This window comes from Mustela erminea, chromosome 11 (genome assembly GCF_009829155.1).
Source record: "Mustela erminea isolate mMusErm1 chromosome 11, mMusErm1.Pri, whole genome shotgun sequence".
In the NCBI taxonomy this organism is placed as follows: domain Eukaryota; kingdom Metazoa; phylum Chordata; class Mammalia; order Carnivora; family Mustelidae; genus Mustela; species Mustela erminea.
In genome coordinates this window covers 69,053,334-69,074,822 of record NC_045624.1, presented here as the reverse complement: position 1 = coordinate 69,074,822, position 21,489 = coordinate 69,053,334, and the positions used below count along the sequence as shown (strand labels likewise).

Below are 21,489 nucleotides of genomic sequence, written 5' to 3'. Positions count from 1 at the left end.
TAAATAAAATCTTAAAAAAAAAAAAAAGGAATTTTGAACAGGGTTCTAAAGAAAAATAGGATTTGAATAAATAGGATAAAAATAAAAACAGGATTTGAATAAGCAAAATGTGGTTACAAGAAGAACATTCCAGGGTAGAAGAAAGAGATAAACAAAGGAAAGGTGACAGGGAGACACAAGAAGGGCCAGTATGGAAGACAGAGAATCTTAAGAATTTGGCTAGAATGCAGGTGGTAGTGAAAAATTGATGACCTATTATAAATTCAGGGATTTTTGCCTTCTCAAAAAAGAAAAAAGATGCGTTCAAGGATGCATCCAAGGATATATGTATATGTAAAATATATATATATATATATATATATATATATGTAAAAGATACATATATTCAGGGACTTGTAAAATCTATGTAGGTGTCTACTTAGTTATTTTTTCCTGCAAAGTATCACTTGGGGAAGACACAGTAGCTCCAAGTGGCCATAAGCAGTGTCAGTGCTGGATGGTTACAGAGTGATCAGATGAGTCTATAAAATGGAAGCCAAAACATCTTTATGTGGACTAAGGGATTATCCCTGAAAGAATGGTCTTAAAATTGCAAGGGTTGGTTGTCACTAAATAAGGCTTTTAAAGACCATTTAAAAAAAAAAAAAAAAACAGAGTACTGGTTGTATTGTGGCAATCATGAATATCCACATAAAGGACCAATGGCTGATGGACAGGGTGAACCACAGTGTTCGAGGGCTATGAGAGTTAGGACTTATGAATCAGATGATATTGCCAGTGGTTCCCATAAAATATAGATCAGAGATGTATTACATCTCATTTAACTTTACAAGTGGAGCTAGGATGCTCTGAAAAACCATCGTAAATGATTCTAAGGGCCTTGGTCATGGTGAAACAATTGATGTGAAAAAAAAAAAAAAGAAACAATTGATGTGGGAGTATAAAATAAAATCGATTGATAAATTAAAGGGGGGAGGAATATAATATTTCTAAATTATGTTTGCATATGTTTTTAATATAAATGTTTTGCTAAATATTATATATAGTGAGTTGTTATATGACAATTTACAAATCTAAAGACTGTGTATTTGAGGGGGCCGAAAATGTGGGACTTCTGTTTTGTTTTTTTATCTTCTCATTGGGAAAATGGGAAATCTATAGTTACCTTGTATTCAGCATATCTGGTGATTAATAATTATGGATACCATATATTTAATTCCAAGTGGAGGAAACGTACAGAGTATTTCACATTTATTAACTCTTGCATTCCTCATAAGAACCTTCTTGTTTTGCAGTTAGAAAACTCACTTAAAGTCTCATAGCTAGTAAGTGGCAAAACCAGAATTTGAATGAGGTCTGAATCCAAAGTCTACATTTTTTTTTAACTCTTGCTATGTTGCATAAGTTTTAAAAATAAATCTTTTCATTGAGCTCATGCCAACTGGTAATGGTGATCCATTGTCTTGATTAAATGTATTGGCTACGATAATTCAAAGTATAGTTAGTGCCAACATATTTTTTCTATTTATTCTTGTCAACAGTTTTTGCCTGTGTACATGCACATCCGGGTCCTAGTTGCTGCATACCTCTTTCAGACAGGGTACGGGCATTTTTCATACTTTTGGATCAAAGGAGACTTTGGAATTCATAGAGTCTGTCAGGTAGGAATGTATTCAGCTCTTTTTCTTTCATTTTGGCATGAAAATATAAATATGGTCATTATAAGGGCACGACTAATTTGAATTTATGGAATTACACTTTAAAGTTGTGTTATTTCTGTGTTCTGTGGTTAATAATTTGAGATAAATAATTTATTACTGAGGGAAGGGAAAATGTAATTTAGATGAGTGCCTAATAAAGGCACTAGTACACAAGGGACAACATCGCTAATTCGGTTCAGTTTTGTAGAAATGTACAGCTACCTGGGATTATTATAATATGTTATGTTTTCTTTTTGAAGAGGATTAATATTTATTAAGTTTCTACCTTGTGCTGGGCACTGTCTGAATATTATTTTATTTACCCCACATTACAACCCGGAGTTGTGGTTTTCATGTTTACAGAAAGGACACTGAGGCTCAGAGAAGCTAAATAATTTGCCTACGGTCACATAGTAATAGTACAGCTCTAATATCAATCTGCTCAGATCCTGTGTTCTTTGAATGACATCACACTGTCTGAAATAACTGTTATAGGGGTCCCAAAGCCACTTTTTAATTTGAGTAATATTATTTTGTATCTATGACAACTCTCAATTTAATCCTAAATGGGGTAAATCAACATCAAACAGAGATGAAATGGACACCCTTTTGTTGAGGTAATCTAATCTCTGCTTATAAACTGTAGCCCTAGGAAGGAGGCTTATCATTCTTCCCCAACATTTAACAAGATGGCAGTTATAGCCAGAGGACAGCTCAGGCTGGTGCTATGCTTGGATTTAGTTAATATAATGATGCATAAATATTTTATATTCAAATCTTTACAATGATTGTAGAACAAATGTAATTTTAAGGATTAGTAAAATATACTTGTACAGTTACTACTTTAGTCTTAAATAAATGTTTATACTCTGTCAGAGAGAATCTGTCTTTACTCTTCATGCATACCTGGAATGAAAACCATTCTCTTCTCCTTTTTCATAGGTCTTATTTCGTCTCAATTTCCTGGTAGTGGTGTTGTGTATAGTGATGGATCGGCCTTATCAATTCTATTATTTCGTCCCCTTGGTCACCGTATGGTTCATGGTCATATATGTTACTTTAGCCCTATGGCCACAGATAATCCAAAAAAAAGCAAATGGTAAATATATTCTCTTACTGTTAATAAATATTCTTTTAATGTACTGAATTTCTTTTTAGTTGTTAAAGGCTATTTTTTATTGACACAGAATTTAAATTTATGTGTAGTATTGACATTTGAAACTTTGTTCGTAAACAGTCTTTTTTAAAATGTTTCAGCTAGCTATTTCAAGTGATATAACAGGGCAGATCAGTAGTTTGCACGTATACTGTCTGTGTGTGTTCTTTTTTTTTTTTATCTAAATTTTTCAAAGTCATTTTACATATCAGCTAAAGCAATAGTTTTCAAACTGTCTTATACAGAGCCAGAGTGAAGAGCACTAGAAGAGAGAAGAGCCAGCCAAATAGGCCTCCAGGCCCCTCCATCCTTCCCCAGTCTTTGGCAGCTCTGCTTTATTTGATTTTTTACCTATATTGGGAATTTTGGAGGAGCATTCATTTGCAAAAAGGCTTTTGGGGTTAGCCAGGTTTAAAGAGCACTGATATAATTTATCTTCTAGACCACCCTTAACACAGTTACTCTCAACCTGTTGTACATACAAGGAAACCCAAATGCCCGGAAGGTCATCAGCCTTCAAGCTCCTCACAGACAGTTACTGATGATGTTCACAGTGAGGTTGTGTGCATCTATCTTAATGCTTCTTTCCCTCAAGATCATATCATTGAAATAAAAGCTTCCCTCTTTTGGAAAAATTGAAAGTTGTTGTTTTTAATAATTTTTAACTTAACTCAACCAAATACTGTATATTAGAAATAGTTTCCACTGACTTCCGTTATAATGTCAAATAACTTTTTCAGGTAAGATTTGAATTCCAGCCTTTCATCAAGTCCATGAATGTCTTTGAACAGCCTCTGTCACTGAATCCCTCGATACAAACCTAGTGTATGAATCAAATGAAGTCAATACGTATGAACTGTGAACACATAACTTAAAATATGCGTGTGTTAAAATACATCTTAAGGTTAAACCCTGATCCTTTAGGGAGTTCTTAAGCTCTCTCCTAGGAACTCTAATGTTTCAGCCATATTACCTAAGCTATACTCAACATGAATATTAGAATGATGTTGAACATATTGTCCAAATTTTGTTGTGCCCTCGAATAATAAATAGGTATATTGGAACCCAGAAGGTATTTTCTGATGTGTTTACAGTGGATGAACAGGAGATACAGAGGGTGTCAGGCGTAGGTTGTGGCCTCTTCCTAGCAAGGAGGCTCCAGCTTTTCCTTCTGGCCCTTCTTGTAATTTATACCACTTACGTATAGTTTATGTATCCTGTGGGCAGCCCTCAATGATTTTGAGAACTATGCAGGGTGTTCATATGTTAACCAGAGACTCTTAATATGTTTTCTAATGTAAATTTATACCTTTTAGTAAATTAAGTATTTTCTCTCTTAGGAAATTGTTTCTGGCATTTTGGCTTACTGTTGAAACTAGCCTTCTTGCTGTTATGTATATGTTTTTTGGCATATTCTCAGGTTTGTACAGTCTTTTCAGTTTATATTTTGTTCTATTTTATTTTAAAGTTCAAGTCTATTAAAGTATGTGAGAAGAGTCAGAGCTTTTTTTGAGCTTCATTTTTTAATGACTGTAATAAAAGTGTCACTCTGTAGTTGACTACTCAGTGTAGTTCTTTTGAGACCTATCTACTTTTGTTACCACTGTTTTTGTTGTAAGAGCAATTTAAAGCTCTTCCTCTGGCAATTGTTCAGAATCCATTTTACTTGACTTTGATCAATCAAACGTTTATTGAACGCCTCTTATACGACACTACTCTAAGTGGAGATCAAAATTCTCCTGACAGAATTTGCAGCTTGGTTTGTGCATTATTCATTGCATCAGAGTGTTACTTGATTTTTCCGTAACTGCGTAGAGTAAAATTTGGGCCGTTAGCAAAACCAGCTTAGGAGCAAATGGGTTGGTATAGATGTAGTATGTTTAATTTAATAAAATTTTGGGTCATTTTCGTATCTCTGCTGTCTTATCCCCCTAGTATGATGGTTGAGGTTTTCTCAGCTACTTAAGCAAGATGGCTGGCTGCTACCTGCTGGTCAGTCCATCAGGCAAACATTATTTGGGCAGCATGATATTTGTCATAAAATATTCTCATTTGAATGCCTATAGGTTATGACACATTCTGCAGTTGGCTCCCATCCCCAGCATTCCCTGTCTTGGGCTTCACTGTGTCAGGGGCAAATGCCACATAAGCATCATGTGTGTGTGTGTGAGAGAGAGAGAGAGAGAGAGAGAGAGAGTGTGTGTGTGTGTGTGTGTGTGTGTGTGTCTGTGCGTGCATATGCGATCTTATTAGCTGGCTTTTGTTGGTTTGTTTTGTAGGCTTTCATACTTTATTTTCATACTTAGAAATAAAGCATTTTTATTTCAGCCTGACCTCCTAGGTTTTTTACAGGAGATTTATAAAGTAATAAGGAAATGACAGCAAATGTATGAAGAAATAGCCAGGTAACTGCAACAGCTCCTTGACATTTACTCATTAAAATTCCAGACACTGAGGTGCATCTGAGGGAGAAAAGGGAAGGTGAACCAGGGGTTCAATAACGAGACTAAGGTTTCCCCAGCTTTGGATCACTGGAATGAAAGAGAAAAGTCATGGCCTGGTATAGCCCAGTGTCTTGCACAAAATGGGTGCTCACTAAATACTTGCCCATTGATCACATAAGAAACAAGTTTTTAATCAGAAATAATGTTTTAAATGATAAGTGTGTCACATATATCTGATCTATAAGACCATATATCTCTAATAGATACTATATATTTCTGTTTCATACTGATTTTGTATTTTATATTTCTGTATTTCACATACATATCATATATATGATCTGTAAGTTCTTAATATCACAACTCTTGGTAAGAATCATCCTCCGTTTTCTGAGGCATAGATTTTGATAGACCCTCTGTAATAAGGTGTAAGTATTTTAAATTCTTAAATGGTTAAATGGAGAATATTGCATTTCATTAAAATAATAAACTTCTAAGGATTCAGCATTACCTAAAATACAATGCTGTTTTCTTTTTCTTTTTTTTTTTTTTTTTTTTTGGCTTTTAATAGCCTTTTTTAAAAAGCTGTTATGTTACATTTTTTATGCTGTGGCATTAGGTCTAATAATGGAGCGCTCCTTAATAGAGTTTGTTGCATTCTTTAGTCTGGAAATTGAAGTTTTTGTTCTCTTCTTTGAAAGACTTCATTAATGTGCAGGAATGCACCCAAGACTTCTGCCCCTTCATTCCCAGATTTTCTAGGCTTGTCAGATTAATAAGAGGGTACCATTCACTAACTTGACCACAGTAAAATTGTAAACTTTGTTTCAAAGGCTAGTAATGGCATTTGGGTATGGTTGATTGAGTAAGGTGACTAATTCAGAGTATTCTTTCAACTCAAATGGTTAATTATAGATTATTAACATTTAGAGGGGAAAAAACCCTATTTTAACCTTAACCATCATTCTCTAAGATATTGATATCATATTGGCTAAGGTCTTTTGTATTTTGGTGTTTTGATCAGTAAATATTAGCTGTTTGTATACTAGATTAAAAACCTTAAATGGAAGAATTTTCCAGTTACTAGCTTGCTTTTTTTTTTTTTTAATTTTGCAGTCTCAGTAGCCTTTCATGTGCAGTGAAAGTAAATTAACAAAAAGTTTTAAGTCATCTTTGTTAGCCTTTAGTAAAATAAACTTCTTTTCAAATGAAAGAGAATTTTTAAATTGTGAATGACTCTCATGTAATCCTAACTTTAGAAAACTATAATTTATAATAGATTTAGAAAATAAGTATTGACTCATACCATCTTAATCTGTGTTCTGGATTCCTTTTCCTAGGGTGCATTTGAGAAGATCTTTTCTCTTTGGCCATTGTCCAAGTGTTTTGAACTGAAAGGGAATGTATATGAATGGTGGTTCAGATGGAGGTTAGACCGTTACGTATGTATTTACCTTGTGATCTTTTGCCATTTCAAATTATACTTAAAAAAATTATTTGGAAAATTATTATTTTTTTTTTTTAGTTTTAGAATAAGGAAACATGTTGACTTGGTAAATTAAAGCAGCCCTGCTCTCCCGTCTTTTTTTATAGCAGAGAAAGTGTGTGCATGGGTGTGTATATCACCTGGAAAATACTGTAAAAATGTTGTCTACAAAGGGGCCTTTGTTTGACTCCTAATTTTGACTTATAAGTGATCCCTCATAGGGGTGCCTGGCTGGCTCAGTTGGTGAAGTGATCTCCGGGTCATGAGTTGGAGCCTCACGTCAGGCATAGAGATTACTTAAATAAATAAACTTAAAAAATATATATATCCCTCATGTATATGCTTCAGCCATTCAACACAATATTTACTGAGCCCCGATATAAGCTCTAGATGTTGGTTTTATGAGGAATATAGTAGAGAAAGAAGACATACCACCGGGTTTCTAAGCCTTACTATCAGTTTTAAAACCCAAGATTACTACTTATAATTAGGTGCTAAATTATGCAATGTGGATTTTGTGGTAGAAACGTGCAAAGAAGAGAGACCAGTGTCATAGGTGTTTCTGTGAATTTAGTCTTAAAGGGAAGTGAAGATTCACCTGGCCAAGAAAATGTAAAACATCTAACACAGCATTTGGAAAATAATGGACACTGAATAAATATTAATTACCTCTCCTCTCTCTTTCCCCTTCGTCTGCTGTATTTCACTCATCCTTTTTTTCATTCAACAAATGTTTTCTTAATGCCTGTTCTGTGCCATTTCTCGTTTCTAATATGTGTGTACTTGCCAGTGTACTACAGGGCATTTCAAAACCACAGATGAGAAAAAGTTTTGCTAAAGGCGTGATATAAAATAATTTTAAATTCTCAACTTTATCATTAGAACACCGTACTATGATACGATAGTTCGCTTTATGACCTTGTTTAAAAAAAAAAAAAGAAGCAGCAGCAGCTTTGGGGTGCCTGGGGGGCTCAGTCAGTTAAGCGTTCGACTCTTGGTTTTCTGCTCAGGTTATGATCTCGGGTCATGAGAGGGCTCCACACTCAGCAGGGAGGCTGCGAGGCCGCTGGGAGATTCTCTCCCTCTGCCCCTCCCACCACACCCATGCACATATGAGCCCCTCGAAAAATAAATAAATCCTAAAAAAAGAAGAAGAAGAAAAGCAAAAGAAGCTTTATGGACTTTCTGGCCCACCTTATTTTTTTTTCCATTCTTGTGTATGTATGCTCCTTCTTAAAAGGTGGTGGTGGTAGTGTTGATTTATTTGATTGAAAGGATTAACCTAAAATGTGTTTTATTTTGGGTTAGCATTTAAATTTTATCACACATCTCCATGATAGTTTTATTTATTATTTTTGTTGTTGTTCTTTTATTCATTTTAATTCCAGTATAGTTGATGTATAGTAGTTAACAGTTTTATACGTTGCTCAGTGCTCATAATAAGTGTACTATTAATCCCCATCTCCTGTCTCACCTCACCCACCTCCCCTCTGGTAACCACCCATTTGTTCTCTATAGTTAAGAGTCTGTTTTTTTGGTTTATCTCCTTTTTTCTTTGTTCATTTGTTTTGTTTCTTAAATTACCCACATGAATGAAGTCATATGGTATCTGTCTTTTCTGATTGACTAAATTTCACTTAGCATTATACCCTCTAGATCCATCCATGCTATTGCAAATGCATTTTTTATGCCTGAGCAATATTCCATTATATATATATATATATATATATATATATATATATATCTTTTTAATCCATTTATCAGTCGATGGACACTTCGACTATTTCCATAATTTGGCTAGATAATGCTGCTATAAACATTGGGGTGCATATATCTTTTTGAATTAGTGTTTTTGTATTCTGCAGATAGGTATCAGTAGTGGAATTACTGGATAAAAGTCCTAGTTTTAATTTTTTCATGGAAGCTCCATGCTATTTTCCACTGCAGCTGCGTCGTCTGCTTTCCCACCAGCAGTGCACAAGGGTTCCTTTTTCTCCTTTTCCTTCCCAACACTTGTTGTTTCTTGTGTTTTTGTCATTTTTTTGAAATTATCTTTATTTTTTCACTTGCTGCTGAGACTGCTCAAGTGAAGCAGCTTATCTCATATGTTGCAAGAGCTGTTTGCTGTCCTATTGCAGATAGTTTCCAAAAGTCATTGACTTTATGTCATTTCTTGAAGTTTAAGTTTCTTGTAGAAACTTTCAGCTTCGGGGCACCTGGGTGGCTCAGTGGATTAAGCCACTGCCTTCAGCTCAGGTCATGATCCCAGGGTCCTGGGATTGAGTCCCGCATCAGGCTCTCTGTTCAGTGGGGAGCCTGCTTTCCCCTCTCCCCGCCCCCGCCTGACTCTCTGCCTACTGGTCATCTTTCTCTCTCTGTCAAATAAGTAAAATCTTAAAAAAAAAAAAAAAACACTTTAAGATTTTAACTTACTTATTTTTGTACATATTGTCCCCATTTACCAAATATTTATGCCATTTACTGGAAAATAGCCATTTAAAACAAATTTTCTCTTCCTATTTTTCAGGTAGTCTTTCATGGAATGTTGTTTGCTTTTATCTATCTGGCTTTACAGAAGCGTCAAGTACTTTCCGAAGGAAAGGGTGAACCTCTTTTTTCAAACAAAATTTCCAACTTTCTATTGTTTATTTCAGTAGTTTCTTTCTTGGTAAGTTTCAAAATGTAATCTGGTAATTTTTCAAAGTCCTAAATGGTACAGAAAATTAACTTTAAGAAACAGGAATTTAATCAATTTTTTAATATAGAAAATCTTTACTTTTAAAGATCCTTTTACTCCACAGTTTTCTAATTGAACAAAAACACCAAGAGAATGTATGTATAAGTTAAATATGAAGAATAACTGAGGATTCAGTGAAATGGAAATTTTTAAAGTTGTAATAAATTTGGGGAAAAATATAATGTAAGATATTTGACAGGAAGAGCCATCACTGTGTCATGATCGCTCTTTCCAGAAAAGCACAGACCTATGCTCCTCTTTCTCTGCTTTCTTTTATTTGAGCAGTTGAACAAACCAATTGTGTGGGCAATTTTTACTGAAGTTTTTAAAAAGCATCATGGAGTATAATGTAACAAGCAGAGAAAACTATGTAAAGATGCTGAGAAAGCTGCCTTGTGAGGGCCTGTTTTCTTGAACTGATCCTTTTTTTTTTTTTTTTGGTTTAGACCTATTCCATCTGGGCTAGCAGTTGTAAAAACAAAGCAGAGTGCAATGAACTCCACCCATCTGTGTCTGTGGTGCAGGTAATTGTCTTGATTTAGAAAATAAACTTTTTCTTTATTCTTGATAAGAATGCAGTCTTTAGAGACAGTGAGATTTGAGATCAAACTATAAAATGTAGGTATATTACTTAATCTTCCTAAGCCCTACCTTCCTTTACTGTCCAGGGATGTTAAAATCTCTTTTAAAGGATTGTTATATTAAATGTATGGAAATGATTGGTATTGGTCACTTAGGAGGCACTTCGAAAATGTTAGTTCTCCTCATATTTGCTTTGTCCTCATTTACTCCTATTTCTTCATTTACTTATTTAAATATAACTATTGATGTATTAAGTCCCATGCTGTATGTACATGTACATACATGTGTAAGAAGTTCAGTGTTAAGATGTGTACAGCTCCTGCCCTCATGGAATTTACATTCTAAACCAGTGATGTGGACCTGTCAACATTCATTCATCAGACATTTTTTATTCATTTAACAAACATTTGATACCTGCTATGCACTAGCTATCAGGCTGGGGGGTTACAGCGGTAACCAAATCAGACCTAGTTCCTGTGCTCCCAGAGCCTCCATTCTTCTGTTATTAGTAGTAATCCTAGAATCATGTGTAATGATTCATAGTACATGATATTACAAAAGAATCTAATATGGGGATTTGACCTAGTTGGAGTTGAAGCAAGGTGTGGTCAGGGACAGAAATTATTTCTCTGGGAAAATTAAGTGGAGAATGGAGGGAGGAAGGCAGACAGCAGGGATTCAGGCCCTGTCGGGGAAGGGAGCATGTTTGCATTCAGGGAATTTGAAGAAGGCCGTTTGGGCTACAGCTCCAAGAGCCAGAGTCTAGAGAAGTCTGTGTTAGTGACTGGGGAGGTGGCCAGAGGCAAAGAGCAGCTCAAATCAGCCTGGCATTCTGCAAAGGTCCCTCTGGTTGTGGCTCATTACGGGACACGGTGGTAGTGTGGCGATAGTTAAGTACCGGCTGCTTTGGTAACACGTGGGACTTCTTTCCAACCTGCCCTGGTGTCAGAGCAGGGTTCCTCGAGAAAGCAGTGTCTAAGCCAAGACCTAAAAACTGAGCAGTAAAGAGGAGCAAGGATGATTTCTAGAGGATCTGCTCTGAGGTCTCAAGTTCTCTGCACTGCAGAACTCTTGTTCCCTTAAACCTCTGTATAGTCTGTAGAACCAAGCATGTGACAGACTCCTCAAATACAATTGATAATGAAATTTTAAACACTGTACTGTATTCATGTAGTGTTTTCATGACTTTTATAGACAGTAGTAGTGCTCACCAATAACTTTTTGCATAACGTATGTGATATCATCTCTGTTACTCCTGATGGAAGGGAGGTGTTACCATTCACAGTGCACCAGTACAGAACGATATAAAGAGAGCTAAGGGAAAGAGTGGCTATACAGAAAGAGTGGCTACACAAGCAGTCCTGAGCCTTATCACCTTCCTTTCCAGTCACTGCCCTCTGCACACTCCTATTTCCTTAGTACTTTTCCAGCGAGGACTTCAGGTCCTCTGTTGCAGAATAAAAGAATGGACTGGGAGCACAAATTGAAGCAACTACTGATTTTATCGGCAGCTACTTCAAGAGTGCTAGTCCCGTGTTGTAAAAATCAGGGCATCCAGGGAGCCCCGAATTTACATCCTTATCACGTTTCACTCTTATTCTCAGACACCAACAGGTGAGGTAGATGTGGGGATGTAGGTATGGATGTGATTATTAAAAATTCATATATGATTATATGTCCTTAGCATACTTATCTGAGGGGGCTTAGGAGTTTAACATGCACAAGATTCTCAGTGTTTTGTTAGAAAGTATTTTCTCAGCCTGGCCCTGTTTATGGGTCAATCCTTTTTTTTTTTTTTTTTTTTAATTCAAGTACAGTTAATAGTGTTATATTAGTTTCAGGTGTGCAATATAATAGTTCAATAATTCTATATATTTCTCAGTGCTTATCAAGATAGTGTACTCATGGAGCACTTGGGTGGCTCAGTGGGTTAAGCCACTGCCTTTGGCTCAGGTCATGATCTCAGGGTCCTTCTCTCTCTGCCTGCCTCTCTGCCTACTTGTGATCTTTCTCTGTAAAATAAATAAATAAAATCTTTAAAAAAAAAAAAAAAAAGATAGTGTACTCTTAATCCCTTTTGTCTGTTTCACTCTTATAGATCAGTCCTTGAATCCTGACCTTTTAGTTTTGCCCATCCGTCTGGATAGAAATTTCCAGAAAGGCTTGCTATAGAACAGCATACAGGTAGTTAACTATAAGTAATATATATTAAGTGCTAGCATAGTATCTAGCAAGTTGCAATTGCTGAACAAATTCTAAGTGTTATTATTATTTCATTATCAAGCTAATAATGATGACTTCCTAGGCCCCAGTTGTCTTCTCCATGGCTATCATTTCTTTGATTTTTCTATTCCCCTGATCACATCGTTTACTAAGTGTATGACAAAACACAGACTGGAATAGGATAAGAAATGAGTACACATTGAGAAAGAGTAGATTAAAGTTAGAAAAAAGGAAAGTGATTTGCTTAGGGCTCTTCTTGGATTTTCTGATGCTCAGACTAGTGATTTGTATTTATTTGTGTCATCTAGCATTTTACAGTTTGTGCCATACATTATAATAATAAAGTATTATTAATACTCTAATACAATATAATAATTATTAATACAATAATAACTCATTGAAGGCTTTCATGTGTGAGGGCTTTATGTAGGTCTCACCTTTATGATTTTTACCACTCATATATACCACCTGTGCTATTAATTACCTAATGTGTTTCTTTAAATGGCTCACAATGCATGTTATGATAAGTACCTTATATATGTTTTTCCATCTAATGTTCCCATCCACCTTCAAAGGAAATCTTATCCCTATTCATATGGATGAGGAAACAGACCTAAGGGAGTAAATAAAACACCTCACCTTCAATCCCAGAACCAATACAAGGCAAAGGCCAGATTCAAACTTGAGGCTCTTTGACGCTACTGCCCATGAAGATCACTCAACTTAACAGTACCTGAGTAGTTCACTTTGGTTCCTTTTTCCCAATGATAGAGTGACCCACAGATCTCCTCCTTGCTCATCCTCTATGTATCCCAGAGGCCTATTTCGAGATCCTTGACCAGATGCCCAGAGTAGGATCAACACTGAATATGGGATTTTTCTCTGAAATAATAGATTTTTCAATCTTTTTATGAGAAAAGGTTTTTGAAGGGTATCTGTGAAGGCGAAAACAGTTTTTTCTTTACAATTTCTTGCTTCTTTATAAGGACAGGAGATTCTAAAGAGAGTTCTTTGCTTGATAAACTAGTTACTGAATGTGACATTGAATGAGAAGTTTAGAAAACTCAGGATTGTTCCATCTGGTAAAAAAGGATGTAGGAGAAGGGTGAAGGCCAGGTGCCCAAAAGCTGGAGGTTGTCTTTAGGGAGAAGAGATTGAAAGGGTAAAATATATGACATGTGAATGCAGTTCAGTATGTCATCTGCCTGGCCACATAGTGCAAACATGAGGACACCTTCAAAGTTGTGCCATTTCTCAGAGCGTATTTACATGGCTGTTAATGGAAGGGACTTTTGAGGAGTGCAAGAGGGGAGTATGTTGCTGCCAATCAGGCAGATACTTTATGGAAGAAGCGAAATTGTATAATGGGATTTTTTAAATTTGCCTACACAAAATATGATATCATTTCTTTCTACACAAAAGGCCTCAGGTGGATTTATAATTTATTCAAATATACCTAAAATTGTTCAGCCGTGTGCTACCTAAAATCTGCACTAATACCCGGTACACAGACCACATGTTGAGAAATCTAGCTTGGATGGAGTCTAGAACAAAAATAACTTGCTGGGGCGCCTGGGTGGCTCAGTGGGTTAAAGCCTCTGCCTTGGGCTCAGGTCATGATCCCAGAGTCCTGGGATCAAGCCCCACATCGGGCTCTCTGCTCAGTGGGGAGCCTGCTTCCTCCTCTCTCTCTGCCTGCTTCTCTGCCTACTTGTGATCTCCATCTGTCAAATAAATAAATAAAAAATCTTAAAAAAAAAAATAACTTGCTAAAACTTTCCCTATCGAAAAAAAAAAATTGTGTATATATCAAATTCAAGAACATAGATAATAAAGTTATCACTTGAAGGAAAGCAAATGCTTTTATTTTTTATTTATTTTGCCTTTTTGGTTTTTCCTAGATTTTAGCCTTCATCCTAATAAGGAATATCCCTGGATATGCCCGATCAGTTTATAGCTCATTTTTTGCTTGGTTTGGAAAAATATCATTAGAGGTTGGTACATTAATATTTTGTTTGATCTTACAGAACCAAGTGTTACGTGTGTGTGTGTGTGTGTGTGTGTGTGTGTGTGTAAATCCAAAATACATTTTTTTTAAAAATCAAAGCTGTGTTCTTTATGGAAATACAGAGAAGAAACTCAGAACTTTCAACAGAAATAAAGTAGTATATTTCTAAAAACTTATTTAAATGACTAGACATAGATGACTTTCAAATATTTTTTATATTGTCTTAAGCTTTTAAGCACTAAATTGCTGAGATCAGAAAAGAAAAAAGTTAAATAGAAATGAAATTTATAAATAGATATAAATGAAGTCAAGCTGAAGGGATTTTGATTTGTTCTTCATCTCCATAATTAAATATCACTGGAATTTAGTTTATCAATACTTATCCTAATAAAATTCACCATTAGATTGGAAATTTGGGAAAATTTTTTAACCTTACTACATTTTATATGAAATACTAAGACTTATTTAAAACCTTAAAGTAGGTTTAAAAAAAATTCTGAATATTCTGAACTCTATTATTCAAAGTAGGACATTTTAATGAGGAAACAGAACAGATTTTAATCTGTTTAATAAAAGATATATTTTAGAGTATAAGATTTATTAAGTTGTCCTTAAAATAGGGAAAATAAATTTTTCTATGTTCTTTAATAAATGTTCTATTGTTTTTTTATCTCATAAGTGAGACTGAATAGAATTCAGAACTAACCAAGAATGACTTACCAAGTCATTCAGTAAATAAAAGAATATTTGTTTTGCTATCCCCTTAATATTAGGAGCATGAGCATTTTTATTTAATGAATGAATTTATAATTTGGTATTTCTATTAAAAATATCAAAATTGTATAATCTCATATTTGAGAGGTAGCTTGCATTTTTCTGCTCTCTGATATTTTGAAAAAATGTGATGAAAGAACCACATTTGTAACCACATTGAAAGTTGTAGGGCAGCCCTCTGAGGTCCCTTCCCTCTTCCGGAGCTTTGTAGTATGGCTCAATACACTTTGCTTTGCTGCCCACCACTCTTCAAAAGAAAGAAAAAGAAAGTTGTAGTGGTGTCAACTAATATGTATACTCATATGGAAGTTGCAGTATACTTTAGGAACAGGCAAATGTAGTTGGAAACATTTGGCCGTGCAGAGCAAACTTAAGGATATAATAATGCCCATATCACTTCCTGTTCATATATCCACATAAGAAATATATTCACAAATATGTGTAAATATGCAGTATGTACATATGTGCACAGACCCACAGTAACTCTTTATTTGGGGTCTAAAGACCAGAGTCCAGAAATCCTTCTGTCAGCTGTCTGATATGTCATGCAAAAAATATATATGTGTGTGTGTGTGTGTGTGCGTGTGTGTGTGTTTTCCAGTTGTAAGGGCCCTGTGTGATTTCTTGGGGACTTTGAAGCCATGCTTCAGCAAGTAGGAGTTCTGAAGAGCAGACTACAGCCAGCTTTTCAGGACCAAGAGTGCAACGGAAGTAAATGGTTTGGAAAAAGCCTCTAACATAATTATGCTAGGAAATGTTTAAATTAGGCAAAATTGTGATGTAGTCGTTGACCCTCTGTATATATCTAACTTTAAATACTCTCCTTCCAGCTCTTTATTTGCCAGTACCACATTTGGCTGGCTGCCGACACCAGAGGCATCTTGGTACTCATACCTGGAAACCCTATGCTCAACATCATTGTCAGCACTTTCATATTTGTTTGCGTGGCGCACGAAATTTCTCAGATCACTAATGATCTTGCACAGATTATTATTCCTAAAGATAACTCATCTCTCTTGAAAAGGTTGGCATGTATAGCTGCATTTTTCTGTGGACTCCTCATCTTATCGTCGATTCAAGATAAGTCAAGGCATTAGGTTCCTAAAATCCTAAGAAACTTAAAAACTCTTCAGGCTAATTTTGTGTCTCCCTAGAGGAGAAAAGCGTCTATCTGGAGATATAAATGTATATGTAAATTAAAAACGTGTGTGGCAAGAGGACAGCTCGGTGGCGTCTGTTGAACATGTGTGGTTGTATATATCGGAAATGTACGTCTCCAATGGGAAATGCTGAAAACCAGTTGAAGCAGAGTGCATTGTATAGGATTGCATGTGAAACGTCTTTTCTACTGGATCTGTGTATTTCCATTTATAAATGATTTTAAGTTAACACGAAGGCAGGGAAATAATTACCTTTCCAGTAAAAACATAATTTAATTAGCTTAGTGGCACCTCTGAGTGTTTTGATCTTTACTAAATTTGTGGTAATTAGATTGTCTACACCTGTATTCATCATGGAACTTCCTCTTCCACGGAAAACTTTCTTACTCCAGAATGACTGCAGTATTGTTTTCTTACCATATGTGCAATGATGTGGAACGATGAGCAGTATGCCTTTAATTTATATGTGTTCACGTGCTGATGTTACCTGTTTCCTGACATGGTTTTTCTTCCGGACTGTGGTTTTCAGGTATACCTAAATCTTTGTATACTTTGTCTCACAGAGTTGTTTTAGGCTCCATGACAGGGTTTTGTCACTGTCAGTGTTGTCACTTCTTTTATAGAAAGGCCAAATTTTCTTTCCAATTGTAACATTCATCCATTTGTTTCCTTTCCTTAAGCTATACCAGTGTGATACCAGTTACCCTGTGGATCTAATTAATATGTTTTCCTCCAACTAATTAATTTCTGTCTAGTACTTCCAGTGTTTGGAAAGCTCTTTATAATCATTTTGGTATTTCCTATTACCTCCCCTCCCCCCGTTTTTAAGAAAAATATATTTATCAATCTAACTGGTGCAGTATAGTAAAGATTCAAGCTGTTTTGACTGCGACATATAACCATAAGTAGAATTTTAAGTAAACCGGTGACTTTGGGCAATATATGTTTTTTGTCTTGTTTTGTTACAAGCTAACTGTTAGAGGTATAAATTTATTTATCTGTTGTACAGATTTGATTATAACGTTTAATGTTTGAAAGATTGCACTTGTTTGCTCTTATTGTGTGTGGGATAAAATATATTTTCTGTTCTTGGTATATGAATATATGGAGTAATTTAAACAGTAAATAAACGTTCTGTGGATGCTTATTTTTGTATGGGCAAATTATCGATTAAACTGTATGTGTCCTTTTTTTAAAAAATCTGGATCCATTCATGATTGGTTCAAATTTCTAATTTATTTCTTCAGCTTGAATTTGCTTTTCCAACCTCTTTGTGCATAGGGAGAGGTCACTGTGATAGTTGAATAAGGAATGATTTAGTTATCAGGGTGTCAGAGGATAATCTGCCTTTCCACCCAGGAGGTTCAACACTGTGGGTTATTAGTAGTCTTACTTGAAGATCTTAAAATTTTAATTATTATTTCTTTAGCACTGGATTTATGTGCCAGTGATCTCTTCCCATTAATTGTGGAATAATTCTCAGATAGAAATGTGTGTTCTTTCTTTTTCTCTCTTCTTCTGCCCTTACTTAATCTTTTGACATTTCCCAGATAGACAATTGTAATGATTCATTGCTCTGCCTCCTAGACTGCAGCCTTATAAGTAGAGGATAGTATAGTTATAAATCAAAAACTTCCAAGTACCATGATCACATTATTCTTGCTGGTGTAGCTTGCCAATGAGTCGAGTGCATTTTAATTTAGCTTGTAAGTTTTATTGCCTAAAAAAGATTCTTCCTGATGAAACAATTGAAAAAGAAAGATGACCAGCATTTCTGTTTTCTGGAAGCACTTATGTCTTCCAGTAGTGATGCCCAATGAATATGTTTTCTCTCCTATTCGAATTCAACCCTAAAACTTAACTAGCAAGCCCTTTCTTCATCACATGATCTCATTTAATATGCCCCACTGTTTTATTATATATAATAAACGCAAGATAGTCCTTTTGTAATTAAAGTATATTCTGTTTACATTTAATTTTCTTAATGAGTCTTATGGGTAAGAGGTGATTGTGGTGGAAGCTGCCATAAGGATAGCATTTCTTTATGGTATAGGTTTTAATACCCTTTCTGCATTGATTCAGATTTTGAATCAATGAGCATGGCTCATTCATACCATTCTTCAGAAAAAGATGTTTAGCGGGATATTTCGACACACTAAAATTGAGATAAAAGCCACAGAGGTTCTCTAAACTCAGATTTTCTCTACGATAGATTGCACTGAGACATCTACCATCTGGTCCCAGAAGGGACTTGCTTGACTCAAACCTATCTCGATCCTTCCGTTTCCTTTGCCAAACCTTCCCATTTCCATGGATAGCCAACATAGCCTTAAAAATTCATAGCCTTGACCTAAAACCATTCACTGTACCTCTAAGCTAGATTCTATGATTTGTTTTAGGTGCTGGTATAAAATAACATTTGCACCCTACCTTTCCCTTATAAGGTAAGTTAACCAGTTACAATTTTAAAGGTGAGTGATTTTTTTCTCCACGAGGGCCTTATTATTTCAAATGTTAGCATAGGAAGCTTGTAAGTGTAGTAAAATTTAATGTATATCTGTGTTTATATTTAATTTTTTTACTAGATTATAATTAATGTAAATAAATAAACTATAGGACCAAGGGCGGAACCTTCATGTAATAGATACTCAATAAAAGCCAGTTCTCCGAATTAAAACCACATTGTGTTATCACCTTACACCAGTTAGAAAGGCCAAAATTAACAAGACAGGAAACAACATGTGTTGGAGGGAATGTGGAGAAAGGGGAAGGGAATGCAAGTTGGTGCAGCCTCTTTGGAGAACAGTGTGGAGATTCCTCAAGAAATTAACAATAGAACTTCCCTATGACCCTGCAATTGCACTCCTGGGTATTTACCCCAAAGATACAGTTGTCGTGAAAAGAAGGGCCATCTGTACCCCAATGTTTATAGCAGCAATGGCCACGGTCGCCAAACTATGGAAAGAACCAAGATGCCCTTCAACGGACGAATGGATAAGGAAGATGTGGTCCATATACACCATGGAGTATTATGCCTCCATTAGAAAGGACGAATACCCAACTTTTGTAGCAACATGGACAGGACTGGAAGAGATTATGCTGAGTGAAATAAGTCAAGCAGAGAGAGTCAATTATCATATGGTTTCACTTATCTGTGGAGCATAACAAATAGCATGGAGGACAAGGGGTGTTAGAGAGGAGAAGAAAGTTGGGGTAAGTTGGAAGGGGAGGTGAACCATGAGAGACTATGGACTCTGAAAAACAAACTGAGGGGTTTGAAGTCGCGGGGGGTGGGAGGTTGGGGTACCAGGTGGTGGGTATTGTAGAGGGCACGGATTGCATGGAGCACTGGGTGTGGTGAAAAAATAATGAATGCTGTTATGCAGAAAATAAATAAACAAACAGTTCTCCAAAGAATGTGCAATTCCTAGGACAATGTGTGGCTTCCTTTAGATTGTCCCTCCACCTTGAGGTTGGGACTTTTAACAAACCCTGGGAGAGTCAAGTTGGAATTTTATGTTGAGCTGTTAATTACAACACTCATTTTTAGCCTATAAAAATGGCAGTTTCAGGGCACCTGGGTGGCTCAGTGGGTTAAAGCTGCCTTCAGCTCAGGTCATGATCCCAGGATCCTGGGATCAAGACCCACACCAGGCTCTCGCTCAGCAGGGAGCCTGCTTCCTCCTCTCTGCCTACCTCTCTGCCTACTTGTGATCTCTGTCAAATAAATAAATTTTTAAAAATCTTTAAAAAATAAAATAAAATAATGGCAGTTTCCTATGGCTCAACCTCACTGCTTCCCTTTTGTAAAAGATAACTCAGGTAGTTACCTTCAGAACTTACTTCAGACATTCCAAAAACTAAGTCTGGTTTTATTAAGAGTGCTTTTGAGGATTGGTGAAAACTTAAAATATGCCTGTTTGAAAAGCTCCTTTAAATCTATATTTGTCTTTCTTCTAATGAAATCCCTTCTAGTGTCTTGTGTGGATTAGAAATATTTTATATATTTTTTTAATTTAAGGTTTTTTTCAGTGATCCAAAATTCAGTGTTTATGCACCACATCCAATGCTCCATGCAATATGTGCCCTCCACAATATCCACCACCAGGTTCAACCAACCCCCCAAGAAACCCTAAGTTTTTTCTCAGAGTCCACAGTCTCTCCTGGTTTGTCTCTGCCTCTGATTTCCCCCAACTCACTTAAAAGTTAGATCTATAAAGTTATATAAATAAGAGACTGTTTTCCAAAAGTAGAATTGATATCATGAACTGTAAAATATCTAATGGTTTAATTAGAAGTGACTTATTTATTTCTTATTTTTAAAATACCATTCCAGAGCATAAAAATGGGATAGATGAACATTTTAAAAAGAAATTTGTGGTTGCCTAGAGGTATTTTTGTCTTCCAGAGGGCAAAATCTTCATACTTAAAAGTAATTATTACAATATTTTAAAATTCAGCTAGTTTTATTAGCTTTTACTCCTTATTGAGAAAACATTTGAGAGAATTTTCTAATAATAAAGTCACTAAAAAGGAAACTATTAACAAGACTTTATTTTTTAATTCTAAAGCTGCTGCAGATGGATTATTTAATTCTTTTGCTCTCCATTGCCAAAACAACAAAGCTGGAGTTAACTACTAGTAAAAGCTCTCTCTGTTTATCACCCCATCTCTTCTTAATATGAATTCCAGCCAGGACAATATTACTGTTCCCAAATATCATACTCTTCTTTTGTTCCCACTCTTTTCGTCTACCTAAATCCAACTTATTTCAAGAATTAAGAATTTAAGAATTTGAACTCCACCATCTCTGTGAAAACAATACTTTATTACCTTACTTTTTAAAAAACTATTCTAGCACTAATCTTCAGTAAGGTTACAACTCTAGGGTCAAGAGGGTATTTCTTACCGGTTATTAACGAGCTAGACGCGAAGTGGACATATAGAGGCTTAATCATCAGCCAAGGGATTCTGGCTTTATTTCTCCCATCTTAAAAACAAAACTCCTCTTTATCTCTTGTGTTCCCAGAGCTACTGCCCCATTTATTTTATCTTACAGACCCAAGCTGCTCTTGTCAAGATCAAGAACTTCCATATTGCCAAATCCAATGATCTGTTCTCAATCTTCACCCTACTTGACCTATAAGTAGTACTTGACACAGTTGATTTACTGCATGCCCGTCCAGCCACCTTCTCTATGCTTCCAGGACATCATCATGTCC

At 35.7% G+C, this 21,489-nt stretch overlaps 1 protein-coding gene across 1 annotated transcript in view; it reads left to right on the top strand.

Moving 5' to 3' along the window:
• The window catches only part of CASD1 (CAS1 domain containing 1), a 57,317-nt gene extending 39,850 nt beyond the window's left edge, over positions 1-17,467 (top strand). The window contains exons 11-18 of the mRNA XM_032305377.1: positions 1,542-1,661; positions 2,643-2,799; positions 4,197-4,276; positions 6,638-6,739; positions 9,311-9,451; positions 9,967-10,044; positions 14,227-14,319; positions 15,938-17,467. Of these exons, the coding sequence (XP_032161268.1) occupies positions 1,542-1,661; positions 2,643-2,799; positions 4,197-4,276; positions 6,638-6,739; positions 9,311-9,451; positions 9,967-10,044; positions 14,227-14,319; positions 15,938-16,204 (1,038 nt within the window). The 3' untranslated portion in view covers positions 16,205-17,467. The remainder of the gene's footprint in view (positions 1-1,541; positions 1,662-2,642; positions 2,800-4,196; positions 4,277-6,637; positions 6,740-9,310; positions 9,452-9,966; positions 10,045-14,226; positions 14,320-15,937) is intronic.
• The last annotated feature ends 4,022 nt before the right edge of the window (positions 17,468-21,489 follow it).